This window comes from Haliaeetus leucocephalus, unplaced genomic scaffold (genome assembly GCF_000737465.1).
Source record: "Haliaeetus leucocephalus isolate CR32 unplaced genomic scaffold, Haliaeetus_leucocephalus-4.0 Scaffold577, whole genome shotgun sequence".
In the NCBI taxonomy this organism is placed as follows: Eukaryota; Metazoa; Chordata; class Aves; order Accipitriformes; family Accipitridae; genus Haliaeetus; species Haliaeetus leucocephalus.
Genome location: NW_010973013.1, coordinates 1493745 through 1510876, shown reverse-complemented (window position 1 = coordinate 1510876; position 17132 = coordinate 1493745). Strand labels below are relative to the sequence as shown.

The 17132-nt window shown below is 43.2% G+C and overlaps 1 protein-coding gene across 1 annotated transcript in view; it reads left to right on the top strand.

The window, feature by feature from the left end:
- The window catches only part of PARP1 (poly (ADP-ribose) polymerase 1), a 38457-nt gene extending 26846 nt beyond the window's left edge, over positions 1-11611 (top strand). Inside the window, exons 15-23 of the mRNA XM_010577738.1 lie at positions 4392-4475; positions 5289-5411; positions 5840-5968; positions 6323-6421; positions 6979-7131; positions 7408-7535; positions 7933-7994; positions 9096-9210; positions 10760-11611. Coding sequence (XP_010576040.1) covers positions 4392-4475; positions 5289-5411; positions 5840-5968; positions 6323-6421; positions 6979-7131; positions 7408-7535; positions 7933-7994; positions 9096-9210; positions 10760-10841 — 975 coding nt within the window. The 3' untranslated portion in view covers positions 10842-11611. The remainder of the gene's footprint in view (positions 1-4391; positions 4476-5288; positions 5412-5839; positions 5969-6322; positions 6422-6978; positions 7132-7407; positions 7536-7932; positions 7995-9095; positions 9211-10759) is intronic.
- Positions 11612-17132: the final 5521 nt, after the last annotated feature.

The window sequence follows — 17132 nt, the reverse complement described above, 5'->3', positions numbered from 1 at the left end:
AGTGACTTAAGGGATAGGGGGCAATGGCGACAAGCTCCTGCCTGGCGCAGCAGGCACGTCTCCTCTGTGACTAACCCACCTTCCCAGGTGCCCTTGTATGACAGGTACAAGGCTCTGCAAGTGGAACTGAACAGTGATGAGAACAATGGTTCATGTAGCTTGGAGGTGTCGCCAATGTTAAGTTGGCCTACGCCCTGGGTCAAAACTGCTTCCGTAAAGAAAAAAAAGACAGGTCATTGTCATAGGAGACTCCCTTCTGAAGGGAACAGAAGGCCAAATATGCAGACCAAACCCACTTCTTAGGGAAGTCTGCTGCCTCCCTGGGGCCCAGGTTAAAGATGTGAAGAAAAAGCTTCCTACCCTGGTATGGCCCTGAGATTATTATCCATTATTGATTTTTCAGGTAGGCAGTGATGAAATTGCAACAAGAAGTCCGAGGGCAGTCAAGAGAGACTTAAGGGCCTTGGGAGAATTGATTAAGGGGTCAGGAGCACAGGTAGTGTTCTCCTCTGTCCTTCCAGTTGCAGGGAATGATGAGGGAAGAAACAGAGCCAGCAGATCAATACCTGGCTCTGAGCCTGGTGTCACTGGCAGAATTTGGGCATTTGTGATCATGGGTTGGTCTACATGACACCAGGCCTGCTTGGCAACAGATGGGGTACACCTGTCTCAAAGGGGGAAAAGGATCTTTGCACAGGAGTTAGCAGGGCTTATTGAAAGAGCTTTAAACTAGGTTTGAAGGGGGAAAGGGATAAAACCAGGCTCACTAGAGATAAGCCAGGGGGTGGCACACCAATATCTTAGGGATGGCATGCTAGCAAGGTCCTTTGGTCTGCTGTCTCAGTGGAGGTAGGGCATGGAGATCCATGCAGCAGCAAAGATGCAAGGGTTATTGATGTGTTAGAAACCACGGAATTGCCTGAGAATGTTCACATAGGATTTAGGGCTTCTCCCCCCAAAAAGGTGGTGGGATCAATAGCCCATCTGAAAGTGCATCTACACTAGCGCATCCAGAATGGGTAACAAACAGGAGGAGCTGGAAGCCATTGTGCAGCAGGAAAACTATGATATAGTCACCACCATGGAAACGTGGTGGGATGACTCACTCAAATGGAGTGCTGCAATGGATGTCTATAAACTCTTCAGCAGGAATAGCCAAGGAGGGAGAAGCAATGCGGTAGCTCTGTATGTTGGGAGTGTTTTGATTGTCTAGAGCTTAATGATGGTGACAATAGGGTTGAGTGTTTATGGGTAAGAATCGGGGGAAGAGCAACAAGGCCAATGTCATGGTGGGAGTCTGTTCTAGACCACCCAACCAGGATGAAGAGGCAGACAAAATATTCTATAAGCAGCTGGGAGAAGTCTCACAATCACTAACCCTTCCTTGTTCTCTTGGGGGACTTCAACTTACCAGATGTCTGCTGGAAATACAATACAGTGGAGAGGAAACTCTAGGAAGTTCCTGGAGTGCGTGGAAGTTACCTTCCTGACACAGCTGGTGAGGGAGCCAATGAGGGAAGGCACCCAGCTGGATTTGTTTGTGAACAGAGAAGGACTTGTGGGTGATAACGATGGTTGGAGGCTGTCTTGAGCATAGTGATCACAAAATGATAGAGTTGTTGATTCTTGGAGAAGTGAAGGGGGTCAGCAGAACTGCTACCTTGGACTTCTGGCAGGCAGACTTTGGCCTGTTTAGGAGCCTGGTTGACAGAGTCCCTTGGGAGGCAGTCCTGAAGGGCAGAGGAGTGCAGGAATACTGGACATACCTCAAGAAGGAAGTCTTAAAGGTGCAGGAGCAGGCCATCCCCATGTGCCGAAAGACAAGCCAGCGGGGCATACCACTTGGCCGGCTGAACAGAGAGCTTTGGCTGGAACTTTGGGAGAGGGGGGAAAGGAGAGTTTATGACCTTTGGAAGAAGGGGCAGGCAACTCAGGAGGATTCCAAGGATGTCGTGAAGTTACACAGGGAGAAAATTAGAAGGGCCAAAGCCCAACTAGAACTTAACCTGGCTACTGCCATAAAAGACAATAAAAAATGTTTCTATAAATACATTAGCGACAAAAGGGGGGCTAAGGAGAATCTCCATCCTTTATTGGATGCAGGGGGAAACATAGTGACAGAGGATGAGGAAAAGGCTGAGGTACTTAATGCCTTCTTTGCCTAGTCTTTAATAGTAAGACCAGTTGTTCTCTGGGTATCCAGCCCCCTGAGCTGGAAGACACGGACAGGGAGCAGAATTAATCCCCCATAATCCAAGGGGAGATGGTTAGCGACCTGCAATGCCACTTAGACACACACAAGTCTATGGGGCTGGATGGGATCCACCCAAGGGTACTGAGGGAGCTGGTGGAAGTGCTCACCAAGCCACTTTCAGTCATTCATCAGCAGTCCTGGCTAACCTGGGAGGTCCCAGTTGACTGGAGGTTAGCAAATGTGATGCCCATCTACAAGAAGGGCTGGAAGGAGGATCTGTAGAACTACAGGTCTGTCAGTCTGACCTCAGTGCTGGGGAGGGCTATGGAGCAGATCATCTTGAGTGCCATCACACAGCATGTACAGGACAACCAGGAGATCAGGCCCAGTCAGCATGGGTTTATGAAAGGCAGGTCCTGCTTGACTAACCTGATCTCCTTCTGTAACAAGGTGACCCACTTTGTGGATGAGGGAAAGGCTGTGAATGTTGTCTGCCTGGAATTTATTAAAGCCTTTGACACCATTTCCCACAGTGTTCTCCTGGAGAAAATGGCTGCTCATGGCTTGGATGGGTGCATTCTGAGTAAAAAAACTGGCTGGGTAGCTGGGGCCAAAGAGTTCTGGTGAATAGAGTTAAATCCAGTTGACAGCCTGTCACAAGTGGTGTTCCCCAAAGCTCAGTATTTGGGCCAGTTCTGTTTAGTATCTTTATCAATGATCTGGACAGGGGGATCGAGTGCAGCCTCAGTAAGTTTGCAGACAACACCAAGTTGGGTGGGAGTGTTGATCTGCTTGAGGGAAGGAAGGCTCTACAGAGGGATCTGGACAGGCTGGATTGATGGGCCAAAGCCAATTGTATAAAGTTCAACAAGGCTAACTGCTGGGTCCTGCATTTGGGTCACAACAGCCCCATGCAATGCTACAGGCTTGGGGAAGAGTGGCTGGAAAGCTGCCCAGCAGAAAAAGACCTGGGGGCGTTGGTCAACAGCCGACTGAATATGAGCCAGCAGTGTGCCCAGGTGACCAAGAAGGCCAATGGCATCCTGGCTTGTATCAGAAATAGTGTGGCCAGCAGGAGCAGGGAGGTGATCATCCCCTGGTACTTGGCCCTGGTGAGGCTGCACCTCGAGTACTGTGTTCAGTTTTGGGCCCCTCACTACAAGACAGACATTGAGGTGCTGGAGCGTGTCCAGAGAAGGGCAATGAAGCTGGTGAAGGGTCTGGAGCACAAGTCTTATGAGGAGCAGCTGAGGGAGCTGGGGTTGTTTAGTCTGGAGAAAAGGAGGCTGAGGGGAGACCTTATTGCTCTCTACAACTACCTGAAAGGAGGTTGTAGTGAGGTGGGGATCGGTCTCTTCTCCCAAGTAACAAATGATAGGACAAGAGGAAATGGCCTCAAGTTGCGCTTGGAGAGGTTTAGATTGGATATTAGGAAAGATTTCTTCACCAAAAAGGTTGTCAAGCATTGGAACAGGCTGCCCAGGGAAGTGGTGGAATCACCATCCCTGGAGGTATTTAAAAGACATGTAGATGTGGCACTTAGGGACATGGTTTAGTGGTGGACTTGGCAGTGTTAGTTTACAGTTGGACTCGATGATCTTAAAGGTCTTTTCTGACCTAAATGATTCTATGATTCTAAATGCAAGCAACCAAGACATCACTTTTAACTTAGTTGCTTTTTTTTAATTTGTTTTTCATTAATGAATACAAAGCATCTTAAAAACCTCTTTGCGTTTTGACCATTGATAATTGTAGGGTAATGTTGGAAGAAGGTGTGCTAGGTTGTACCTAGAGACAGAGATGATCTTATGAACAAGAACTATTTAATTCAGTTTGCTTCTTTGTCAGCGTGAAATGTATGGTTACTGAAGTGATTGAGGAATGCATTTGACACCAGGTCAATATTAAACTTCTAGCCAATGCTTAATACCTTATTTTTCTGTTGCCCTAGCATGCATGCTTAGTTTCCTATTGCAGTATTCCTTTGTTTATAGGATGTCTTCTCAGTAGTGTGCACTGTCCTTCTGACATCATTCCTCAATCCACAGAAAATTAATACCAAGTCTGAAATGTTTCCATTCTTCATGGGGTCAGTCCTACCAGGATGGAGAGATTTGTTCCCTAAAAACTAGAGAGGGAATGCTGTAATAGTTTCAATGTAGTGAAATCCTCTTTTAATCATTTAAATCTTCACCAGATTGACCTGCAGAAGATGCCATTGGGAAAACTGAGCAAGCGACAGATCCAGAGCGCATACTCCATCCTTAATGAGGTTCAGCAGGTGAGCATGAAAGCGTTTTAAAGCAAGAGGGGAATTCAGAAGTTGTTCTGGGCTTGGAGTGGGGTGAATGCTGAGCTGTGTGTATAAAGATCTGTGTGCGCTCTAGCTGGAGAAGAGGATGTGGCTTCCACAGGTAACTAGTTCTCTTCCCTGTTATACCAGTTTGGGCAGTACTTGTATCTTTCACACTTTTGTAGCACAAACTTCAGGCTGAGCCAGACATAAATGGCAGTTGAGCAAATGAAGCCAGAGTTTTGATCTAGTAGTGAGCTGGTGTTTCCACCCCAGAGAATTCTGTTTGAGGATGAGAATAAAGGTTATGTTCACACAGGAAAGGGTCTGGCTTGATGAGATTACTGTATTTACACATCGTGATCTGGACCATTCCAAGAATCACTACATAGTATTGCCTTAAACAGCTTGCAAAAGTGTACCAGTATACCCTACTTTTTGTTATGGGCTCCCTGCCAAAGCACAGATAAGGCTTTACTTCAGTTGTTAAGAGTGGACCAGTACCTTGCCAAGGACATGCACCCTTTCCATATCCAGAAGCCTTTATTTTGCCTTCCAGAAACATAATCCCCATTAGATTTTTCTTGTACCAGAAAGTCTGTGCATTTCTGTGCACGTACTGTGACTTACTACATGCAAAACAATTAAATAAATTGCCCTTTTTAGTTCTGTGGGAGTTTCAGCTTTAACACTATTTGTATTGCTGCTTCTGTGTATTAGTCCTCAAGTATCTTGTGTGTGTTTATTGCTATGGAGACTTAATCTTACTCAGCAATTTTCTTCGGTGCTTGTTTTGTCTAGGCTGTTTCTGACAGTGGTTCGGAATCCCAGATCTTGGACCTCTCCAACCGCTTCTACACTCTGATTCCTCATGACTTTGGGATGAAGAAACCACCTCTCCTAAATAACTTGGAATACATTCAGGTATTGAATGGAAACAGTATGTTGTCTGCAGGCAACAGGTCTTCTTATCAGACATCTAACAGAGAGAATTTGTGAGGTTTTAAGACTTGCTTTAACCTCATGCTTTCATGAGGTTAAGCTTGTTTTTCTTCAGAATATCTTTTTGTTTATGTGTATATATGTGTGTATACATATACAAATAATTATATATGTATGGTATTAGAAGATACATGTTATATATTATAGTCTTATTTATATATATGTGTATATGTGTCTGTATTTTAGGATGTTTAAGTATATATATTTTTTTTTTAAAAAAAGGCAATGTTGTGTTGTTAGACAGCAGTATGTGGCCAGTGATTCACATACACTTTTATCATTTGGGGTATTCCAGAGTTATTCTGAACATGTCAAAGGCACAGGTAAAATAACCTTTTCAAATTCTTCAGGCTAAAGTACAGATGTTGGACAACTTGCTTGATATTGAGGTTGCTTACAGCCTTCTGAGAGGTGGAAATGAAGATGGAGATAAAGACCCAATTGACATCAACTATGAAAAACTTCGAACTGATATTAAGGTAAAGGAAATAAAAGGAAATGAGTGACTGTGAATACAAGCTGGTGTCCTGTTAGTTTAGAGTACAACAAATGAAATGGACTCAGCCCTTGGCAACCTCCTCCAGCTGACCCTGCTTTGAGCAGGGGAGTTGGAAATCATCTCAATTTCAAGAGGTGCCTTCCCATCTCAGACATTCTGTGACTGAGTGCTGTCTGTATACCTGTACATCTTCTCTAGCTGGGAATAAATTTCCACCTAAATGATAAAGGAGGCTTAAACTGGGGAGTTGCAAGCATATGGTGGATGTCATCACGTTATAAGAAGCCTGCTAGTTTGTACACTAAAGAAACTTCTCTCATTTGCCTCTTTGCAGGTTGTTGACAAAGATTCAGAAGAAGCCAAGATTATTAAACAATATGTGAAAAATACTCATGCTGCTACTCACAATGCATATGATCTCAAAGTCGTGGATGTAAGCTGGGCAATACTGGGGTTTAAGTTTGTGAAGACGGACTCTTCTAAGTTGACTGACTTGTTTGCAGTTTCCTTTTATTTTTGAGTAGCTTATCTAGTTTCTTTTGTTGAAGGGATGGTTTGATAGACCAATGGCTATTTAATAGAATAGTAAAAGTCTAGACAGAGGTAAGTCTAAGCTTATTGAGCTGTCTGTGGGCGTGTGTTTTAATTTAATTGGCCTCAAAAAGGAGGTGGAGGAGTAATCATCTTCTAAAACTGAGCCTTAGTCCACTGAATGATTTTTCAGAAAACTATGATCTCATGAAAATGCAGAAGGGAAGATAGAGAAGTAATCAATAACAAGTACTGTGTGGTCAATGCTACCTCTTTTTTGCTAGCATGATACAGCAAACTGCAAATACTAAAAACCATCCAGATCAATTTTCCTAGCAGATTAGTGTATATTCCAGACTAGATAGGTGATTTTTTTTTTTCCCCATCTGATTAGTTGCATGAAGGTAATGGTTTATTTGCTTGGTTGTTCTTTTCTTCCTGTCTCTTTTTGAATTGAAGATCTTCAGGATTGAGCGTGAAGGAGAGAGTCAGCGTTACAAGCCATTTAAGCAGCTTCATAATCGCCAGCTGCTGTGGCATGGTTCCCGCACCACCAACTTCGCTGGTATCCTCTCACAGGGTCTCCGGATAGCTCCCCCTGAAGCTCCTGTGGTACGTTAAACAGCTTCTCTGGCTGCCTCCATCCCTGTGCCCAGAGTTGGCCACAGTTGGAGACAACCTAAATAGGAGAATTTCTCTGTGGGGCAGGCTCAATGTTTTCTCTCAGCATGCAGGCAACATTGTGTGTCCAGCGTTGGTTGCTGACTGCTGTCCGCAAGAGCTTGAGTTGCAGCTTTGCTCTCCTGGGAGCCCAGCCAGGTGGATTCAATGCTGCCTTTGTGTTATTGTTCCAATTTTTTTTTTTTTTTCTTCTTTTGCTGCTTGCAGACTGGCTACATGTTTGGGAAGGGCATCTATTTTGCAGACATGGTATCCAAGAGTGCCAACTACTGTCACACATCTCAAGCTGATCCCATAGGCTTAATACTACTGGGAGAAGTTGCCCTTGGAAATATGTAAGTAACTTATGAAGACTATTTGCCGAACATGCTTAATATATCATGGCAGAAGGTGATGCTAAAATTGCAAGCCTTTTCTTCAGTGTGAAGAAAGAGCACGTGGTATTCCTGTAGAAACAAGATTTCTTTTTTCTTAAAATGAGAGCTATTGGGGCGGGGGGGGGTGGGGTGGAAATCACTGTTGCAGGTCTAGAATCTTGTACTAAATGCCAATATCATTAAAATCAGTAACTGAGACAAAGAAGGAAGGCTGTTGAGTTCTAGAAGTCTAGAATCTAAATTAACTTTATATTAACTCACCATAAACTGAAGGCTGAAAAAACTGTGATTTTTTTTCACCAAGGTAGTTTAAGATGAATGTAAAATGCTATTGTGTGTTCTTTGTGCTGTCCAGGTATGAGCTAAAGAATGCTTCTCACATAACAAAATTGCCCAAGGGAAAACACAGTGTGAAAGGTAAGCATTAGCAGTTGTCATTGGTAATCTGTTATTGATGGCAAACTATTGTGGCTCTCCGCTTAGCGAAGAGAACTATAGCAATTTCATAGCTGTACTTCCTTTAAGGGTTTGCATAATGTTGCCCTATAGTTGCATCTGTATATGTGTATGTGGTGTTTTGAGGTGGGAGTTAGTATGCTTGGAATGTTAAGACTGAAGTTAATGTCTTGCCTGAAGTTCAGGAGGAAACTTTCATTTGACATCACACAAGAGAAAATGTAAGGTGCGTTCTCCAGCTTCTTACTTGCTTTCATCATAACAATACTATGTATTTTAGAAGAAAGATGAGAGGTTTGGTAGATCAGAAGAATAATTGTTTAGCCTTCAAAGTACCTTAGAAGCTTGGAGAGAAGGGAAAAGCTAAGAATAAAAGTTCAGATAGAACAGCTGTTCTCATTACACTTCTATCTGCAAAAAGTATTAGTATATTGCACTGAAAAAGAAGATGAGAGAAAAGACTTAGCTCTCTAATTCAGGCGAAAGAAATGGTAATCATGACTATCTTCTGTACTGAAATGGGAGAGCGGAGAACAGTAACATTCAGTAATGAGCGGCTTTTCTTAAACTATTTATTTTGAGAGGCTTAAAAAATCAGTTGCCTAAAACAGAATAAAATGTGATTTAGCATCTTTTTCAATACATACTACTCACACTATTATGAATGTCAGATCAGATTTGTATTGAAGAGTTTAAAGAGAATAAGAATTGGTTTGTTATACTTCTCTGAAAATGCCACAATGTGCATGTTTTCATTAATGGACCTCAGATATGAGAGCTATAAATCTGGTCTGGTTTAGGTTTGATCATACAGATTAGACAATTAGTAGCCAAAAGTCTAAAATTCTCCTTTTAATATAGCTGAGTATGACTACCATAAGTGTGGTGATGCTGAATTGAATAAACAGACTGTATTCTTTGTGTTCTTTTTAAGATACTTTTGCACTTGGTCAGCATTTGAAAATTTATGTGAAGTAATATTTGGCTGGTTGAGTCATTTCTTCATATGCACAGTCTGTTTTTGCCTTCTAGATTTCTAACTAATGTTTTTCCCCTTTCTAGGCTTGGGCAAAACTGCACCTGATCCCACAGCCACTACCACCCTTGGTGGTGTAGAGGTTCCCTTAGGGAATGGGATCTCAACAGGAATTAATGATACCTGTCTTCTGTATAATGAGTATCCTTTGCTATTATGTTGGCTGCACACTGTGTTTGAGTGTTGCTGAGTTTAGCAGGAGCAGGATCGCTAACATCGGTCAGGAGTTTGGCACACTGTGTTTTGTTTCTTTTAGATCTGCTTTGGAGTACTCGCAGACAATTTAGAGTCTCTTCTCCAAAGGAGATGATTTTACAGTTCTCACACTTAAATTATTATTCTGCAAAAAAAGGAAACAATACATGTAGCAAATAGCTGTTGCCCCAACAAGACTCAATATGTGAAAGCATTGGAGTGGCCAGGCAACACAGCCCAGTAGTGCTTTGCCCAGAGACGTGCCAGGACAAGGGGAGAGGAATGCAGCCTGTGGTTTCACATCACTCCAGTCTGGTTTCTTCCTTGTGGTGCTGTGGCTGGCCAGCTTGGCCAGGAGGAGGTGGGGGAGCCAGCTCTGTGGCTTGATGGCGTCTATCATCACACAGCTTCTCTTGTGTTCCCCAGACCCTTTGCAAGTGTTGAGGTAAAGCTCAGATGCCCATCAGAGATGTATGAGATGTAGCCATTAAGCCTCTTTCTAGGCAGAAGTGCCCCCAAATGAATGTGTGCTCAACATTCACACAAGGTCATAAGAATAAGTGATGTCTGAGGTCCCAGATAATTCTCTTCACTGCTAGTGAAGCAAGTGACCCATTAATACAACCTCTGGGTTGGGCAGAAACTGTCTTCTCTCTTGGTAAGCTGTTTTCCTCTTACAAGCAGTCTTGGCAACAGAACTCATGGCAGCACTGTTTTTATCTTGAGTTTTCTTAAATACAACATCTGTCTTGGTCAGATGATACAATATAATACAGTTAATAATAGCTAATTGAGGTAACATGATGTGCATTCATTTTGGTTTGCACTGTGTTTAATGGGGATGCTTACCTCTAATCCCAATTTTAGATGAAAAGTTTGAGGCCGAAAGCATTGAGAAACAAATAGGCGAGCTGGGACTGTCTTCTGAAAAAAACCAAAATGGTGCAGTGTGGTCATAGAATGTGCAAGCACTGCCAACCATTGTAGAGCTTTTCTTTCTGATTCCAGTTTGGGGTTTTTGGTGGGAGATTAAGAGGACGTTAATGACTTTGTGCTGGAAGGTAGCAACAGAGCTATGATTATAATTGTAGATGCCAAGTCCGTAACTGCAGATATCATCTAGGCTACGTCACTCCGCTGTTGAGATAGCAAGAGAGATGTTGTGTGTTATGGCTCTGGTTGACAAAAAATAATCTTCAAGAGCTACAGCCCCGTATCTAAGTCAGTTCACCTGCCTGTCATTCAGGATTCCTGCTGCACCGTCGTTAATTCTCCATATGACTGTTAGTTGTTTGTTTCTAACTATTGTATAAAACATTTTCAGATTCAAAGAAAAGTCAAATTTAAAGATTTGTGGTTTGAGCTGTTAGAACTGCTTAATTACACAAGCATCTGTATCGTAACTTAAGTTCAAAGGTAAAGTTTTACTATGTTTTGAGGTTTTTCTGTGTTATTAATATCAACAACTATAATTATTCCTTAACATTTTTCCCAGATATATTGTGTATGATGTTGCTCAGGTAAATCTGAAGTACCTGCTGAAATTGAAATTCAACTATAAGACATCACTCTGGTGAACAGTATTTAGAAGCCCTGTTAGAGTTATACTGTAGTTACACTATAGCGTTGACTTCTGACATGCTTATGCATTGACTTCTCTTACCAAGATATCAAGAGCTAAACTGCAGAAGAGGTTACTAAATCCTATTTAGTACGACACTTAGTGAAAGTTTTATATAAATGTGTGGCAACACACGGACCTGAATTCTGATGAGAACGAGTACCTGGTTTTGTTTTGTACCACTTCTAATTTTGGGGCTTTTAAGTGTTTCTTTTAGTTGACCAAACTGACCAAAAAAAACCCACCCACAAACAAAAACCAAGCTTGTGTCTTTAGCCAAACAGAGCTGGGCAATAGCAGGAGAAGGAACTTTAGGATGTTTGCGATATTTGCTCTGTTAAGGTTCCCTCTTGTTTAAGTTTACCCTTTTTCAGTTTTCATTTGAATAAATGATAAATGTGCATTTATTTTGAGGTAAAAAATAAAAGCTAATTTCATACTAACAGCTTTATGTTTCAAAACTTCCAAACTGTTTGGGTTTTGAGTCACGATTTAAATGTATTTGGTAGAATGTTCTTAAACATGATATCTCCCTCTGAAGATCAAATGCGAAATATTGAAATCTGTAGTCACGTTTCAGGAAGTCAAGGCGAAATGAAAATTCAGACTTTCCACTGAGACTTCATCTGTCAACGGTTGGTGTGGTAAACATGGAAATGAATTTGTGGCTGTTTGAATTTAGTATTAGCCCCAATAAATCTCCTTTAATATCTACCTTCAACGTGATGTAAGTTGGTTGTTGTAGACTCAAGTCCTAACAAAGCTGTAAGTTGAGCTTGGTCTCAAGCTGCACTCATGACCTGGAGTGAGGTCAATCGCTACTCTGTGGGTAGTCTTGAAATCCCTGTCTTGAAACATCAATATAAACTAATAATTTCAATGTTTTAGTGGTGTTTGTTACTTCTCACTTTCAGTAAGTCATTGAGCAATATAGGAGTACTTGACTATAGAGCAACATCAGTTCTTTTCAAAAATTACTGATTTCCCTGAGCTATTAGGGCAAGTTGGCTAATCCCCAGGCACAGCTCTGCATTGGCAGTGCATTCAGTATCTCCTCCACTATGACAGTTCCCTTCCCAAGAAGGGACAGTTCAAGCTCATTCTGACAGTTGTAGCTTCAGTCTCTGGTAACCTGTGTGGTAACAGCAGATCTGTTTCCTAAAACATTGTCATGTCCCAATACCTTTTGAAAAAGGAGTTTGAAGCCAAAGTGGTAGCTTACGGTGCAGCTGTTTCCAGGACCCCTGAAGGAGAGGAGGGTGAGGAGTGGTAGCCAGAAAACAAAGCTGTTGTCGGGGAGAGAAGGAAATGTGGAAGGACCGGGTAAGTCACATGGCTTGACAGTTCAGTGCAAGAGAATCGACTGAGGTTGGTGCTAATGGATTTTGAGAGGAAGTGAAGAGAGTAGCTCTTGTCTTGTGGTTCTTCAGTAGCTTAACCAGTGGCTAATCATTGTTTTGCTTCCAACAGAAACTTTTGGTCAGTCACTTAAGTATAATCTTGTCAGTCTCTGGAAGAGAACATGAGAACTCATTCAGTTGTGAGGTAGATGTTTGGGTTTGAGGTTTTTTTTTGGGGGGGGGGGGGGCAAACAGCTTACAGTTCAGTTTGGGACCAGGAATTAAAGGTAGATGCTTTTGATGTTCCTTCTGTCACCTGTACCAGAGGTGGCTCAAAGTTCCCTTTTGCTCCAACCCAAGCAGCGCAGGGAGTGCTTTACGATGTATATGTAGTGCTCAGTTGTAATTGCAGCACAAGCAAGTGTATCCCAAGCTGTCTCTAACCTCGCAAATACAGCAGTAAAAGAGAAAATGGGACAGGACTTTCTGAGAAGGCAGCAGGTGCCCTTTGGGGATCATAGGAGAGCCCTGCTGTGACTGCCCTGCAGTGAAATCAAATGTGAATTCAGGCGCTGCTTCTGCTGCCGGCTTGTCCAACTGCAAAGTGGACCTGCTTCTGCTGAAAGCAGGTGCTGGTACCACTGCGACCCAGCATAGACAGCCTCTCCCTGGGGCCAGGCTGAGAAGAGCAGCACGGTGACAACCACTGGAGGCATTACTTTTGGAGTATGTGCACGAAGCAGAGCTGGATGAATAGGTAGTCCCATTTCTGTCAAAACTACTTGAAAGGAATGAGTTGTCAAGACATTAGGTCCCATGACATCTGCTTTTTTCAGAGGAGGGATGTTGAGGAATGATGAGGAATGACTGCTGATCTAAATGTTAAGCTACAAAAAGCAGCAATTTATAAATATTTAACCATTTTATCTTTATTTAGCATGGCTGGAGGCTCTGTTGTACAATGGCTCGCAAATGTTAGGATAGTCCATGCAGTTTATATGATCTGGGTAAACTGAAGGAAGCCAGCCTAGGCCTACTGATTGGCAGTCAGTGTAAACTGTTTGTGTTTTGCCCAAGGTCATGCAGGAAAGAAGTGACTGAGGAAAAAAATACAGCACAGGTCACCCAGCCTGGTACTTTTAGCCATAAAACAATCTTTAAATCAGTTGGTACAGCCTTCAATGAAATCTGTGCCCCCCCCCCCACCGCCTTCTGTTTATAGTCGGGGGGGGGGGGGGGGGGAAGGCCAAATAATTTATATATGAAAAAGATGTCTGGGTATATCAAACTTTCTCAATACCGTAAAGGGTTGTCCTCATGTTCTTAAATGAGTCGTGCAGTGTTTGTAACTCCTGAGGTCTTTGCTTCAGCTTGCTTTCTGGAAGACTGTTCCAGACCTCCCTCTGTGAGTTCTGGGGACATAATTTTCTGCTGAAGTGTTTTTGTGGCCAACTTACATCCCACTTAGTATTTTGCTTAAATGGCTTTTATATATGTGGTGAGGCCCCTAACTTAGTCCGTTATACTGTCACTCCTGTTATGCCCTTAAAAAATAGTTTCCACTGTCATGTAGATCTGACCAAGAGCTTGTGTGTACTTTTATTTTCAAATAAATGCCAGGCTACTTCTCCAGAAATTATCATTTTGGAGATGCAATGGCACCTATGAGAAGAAGTGCAGATGTAGGTCCCAGTCAAGATGACTTGCTGGTTTTCATTCATTCCAGTGTGAAAGTAGCATGTGAGCCAGTGGGCTTTGCGGGTCGCTTTCACAGAAAGTGAGATACTCAAGTACAGTCTGAAGGTGAGAAGAAGGAATGGCTTCCCAACAACTGAAAGGGGAAACTACTGCTGCTCCTGCCCCCTTGTAACAAATTCTAGTTTCATAATGTATTAATGCAGCAGGACTCAGACTTCACAAGAACATCAGTGACTGAAGAGCACGCTCTTCTGCCAGCTGCCTGTGCTTTTCTTCCTACTACCAGTGCCTGCCTAGGGGAGGTGAGAAAATGACACCCTAGCCGTCTCCTGTCCCCAGGACGTAGCACTACCTGCACTGTGCTGACACTACTCTGAATGCATTGATTAGTAGGTGGTGTAACCCATGTCTTAATATCATCTGCAGTAATTAAGGCGAAATGGGAGCACGGGAGTGCTTTCTGCAGCGTTTTGGCGCACACCATTAAGAGCGGTTGCCTAACATGACCCTCTGGGAAAGCGAATGGCATGAGTGAAGCCAGTTTAAAGATCTCCCTCCATCTGTCCGAGGCAGGTGAGTCAGCAGTACCTAATGGCAGGTTGTTAGCAATGATGTTCTCGGTCACCATGCCTGTCTATCAGAATAATTGTGTCATTTCCACATCACTCAAGTGTAAACCGCAAATTTGCCAGAATAGTAAAAGGATGCACTGAAAGCATTGTGTGTTTGTCTGCATACAGTCAAATGGCACTGGCTATGTCAAACACCGCTTTGTCAAACAGGGTTGCGTTTGTGTGACTTGGAAACAGCATGCACAGGAGAAATGAAGAACCAGAATATAGGGATGCTGCAGCATTCATAAAAGGCCAAGATGTAAAAAGTCTTTTATAGTAGGAATCCTCATAATACAGTGTTGATCGTTATCCTTTCAGCACAGTGAATGGTAATAGCTTCTGCTAAATATTTTTCAAATGCAGCAGTTGGAATGAAATGAAGGAATACCCAGCATCATGCTGTTGGAAGATGAATTCTGCCTTCTGACCTGGTAATTTTTAAGATGATCGGCAGGAGGTGTTGGGGGTGGGGGAAAATTTAGCTCTTTCATCTGTTTTCTAGTTTTATCACAATGTACAAAGAAGCCCTGAAAGGCCTTGGGGATTTTTTTGTTTCTTTTTTCCTCTTTCCTTTCCCTTCTAGAAATTCAGGCTCTGAGGACTGTTGCAAAATGCAATTGTGTTGTAGAAGTTTTTTCTTTGCTCCCCTGAAAATCCCTTCCTTGGGTGAAAGGTCTAGCATCAGGGTGGTGCTGGGCAACCGCTGCTTTCAGCACAGCGAGACCTGATGACCAGGTTTACAAAGCACAGGAGTAGAAATCTCGCTGGTGGTCAGTATATTCTGTCAACTGTGGAAGGCTCAGTGTCACCTCTCAGCTGAGCATTAACACACAACCCTTGGAACAAGGGGAGCCAAGCTGAAATACAGAAAGAGTAATGGTGTTAACACACTCTTGTTTACCTGAGCCTGGAAGGTCTGGTCCATGTCAGGCCTTTTGGGTGGTGGAGGTGTTTTATTAAGGGGGAAAACTGTACAGGGTTTAATATGTAGGTTTTGCCTTTGAAAGAGCACAGACTACTATTTTGTTGCTTTTTGTTATTAGTTTATTTAGCGCATTATGCCTATGCTGCTTTGCATCTCTCTGCTGTAGTTGCTTTGTTTTGTGCTGTGCAGTATGGAGAGTTCTTGCTGAACTGTCTTCAGCCCTTTGGGGGCTAAGGGGAAGGAAGGCTGTTTTAACAGCACTTCAGAATGACCTGGAAAAGGGGGTGGTAATGCCTGCTAGCCTTTGTCTTCTCTTTTTACCTTTTTTTTTTTTAAGCTCTGCTGCAATGTACATAGAAAGCCCTGGGGGAATTTCTAAATTATTTTACTCAGTTCGTTTCTTCTCTTAGAAACTCACTTTTTTCCTCTTAAGCACAAGGGCAGCATTGATTTTTTTTATTTTTTTTTTTTAAATTGTTTAATAGCATGACCTATATCCTGCCCCTCTCAACCTGCTACAGTGCCTAGTCATCTGAGTTCATTAGCAAATTAAGAACACAAATTAAAAACTCTATTCCATGTCCCAAGGTATACATTTTCTGTGTTTTGCAGAATCTTTGGTTTCACCTAGATGCTTTTAAAGAGATGCAAACAGGCATAGCATCCATTTTGCATTACACTATCATGCTGTTGGCAATAAATGCTTCAGATGCGACACTGACTTAGCCTTAACTGAGATATAATGTTAATTTCTTTTGAGCTTCAATTTGCATTTTCATATATATATATATATAAAATAAAAGGCATTTTGGTTGGTATAAGTAGCAGTAGGTACTGTTGTCAAAGCCCAATGCATGTAAAGAGTCAGGTCCATAAGCACTTAAGGTGCTTGTGGTTTATGGTAATAGCTTTAAAATTCGCTGTGGTGCAGAGACCTAAGGGAACTAGGTAAGGAAACTATCTCTGCTGCTTGCAGAAAGCTTGCAGCTGTGATGGTTGGGGACCGCATTAGAGGGCAGACCAAGACAAGGAGTTTGTTAGGCAACAACTATTCACTGTCAGTGGTTTGTTGGCTCTCTCCCTCGAGCTGGGTGAGAACAAGTGAGACCTTGACCTTCAGGCCTTGGCCTCGGTGAGCGTTTTAGTCAACTCTTCACGCAGGCCGTGGCTAAGGGGCCAGGGCTGATTATGCCGGGGCTTTTATGCTTATCATTTACTCCTCCCGAAGTCTCACCTTTGCCATCATTTAGGTTAGGCACGGGACAGCTAACAGTGAAAAGCACAGACAAGGAAAATAAGTACAGTTTAGCAAAAAAATTATTATTTAATGAAGGAAGATGATATAATATAGGGATTTTTTTGAAGACACTAAGCTAGCACGGCGACTTTGGGGTGACCCTTTGGACCGAGTGACAGTCTCCCCCCTCCCCGAACCGCCCGTCGCCCGCTCCCCCTCATCCTGCCGCGATCCAGGAGGCCGGCGGCGGGGACTGTACGGTTTCAGTCACAGACGGACGCCGTCCGTCCCCCCTCTCCCTCGCGCCGAAGCGGACCGGGGCGCAAAGCCCCCTTCCCCTCCACGATCGCCCCGGGGGAGCGCGGGGTGACCTAGCCGGCCACCCGCCGCCCCTTCCCCTCAGCCCTCGGCTCCCTCAGGGCGGCGAACGCCC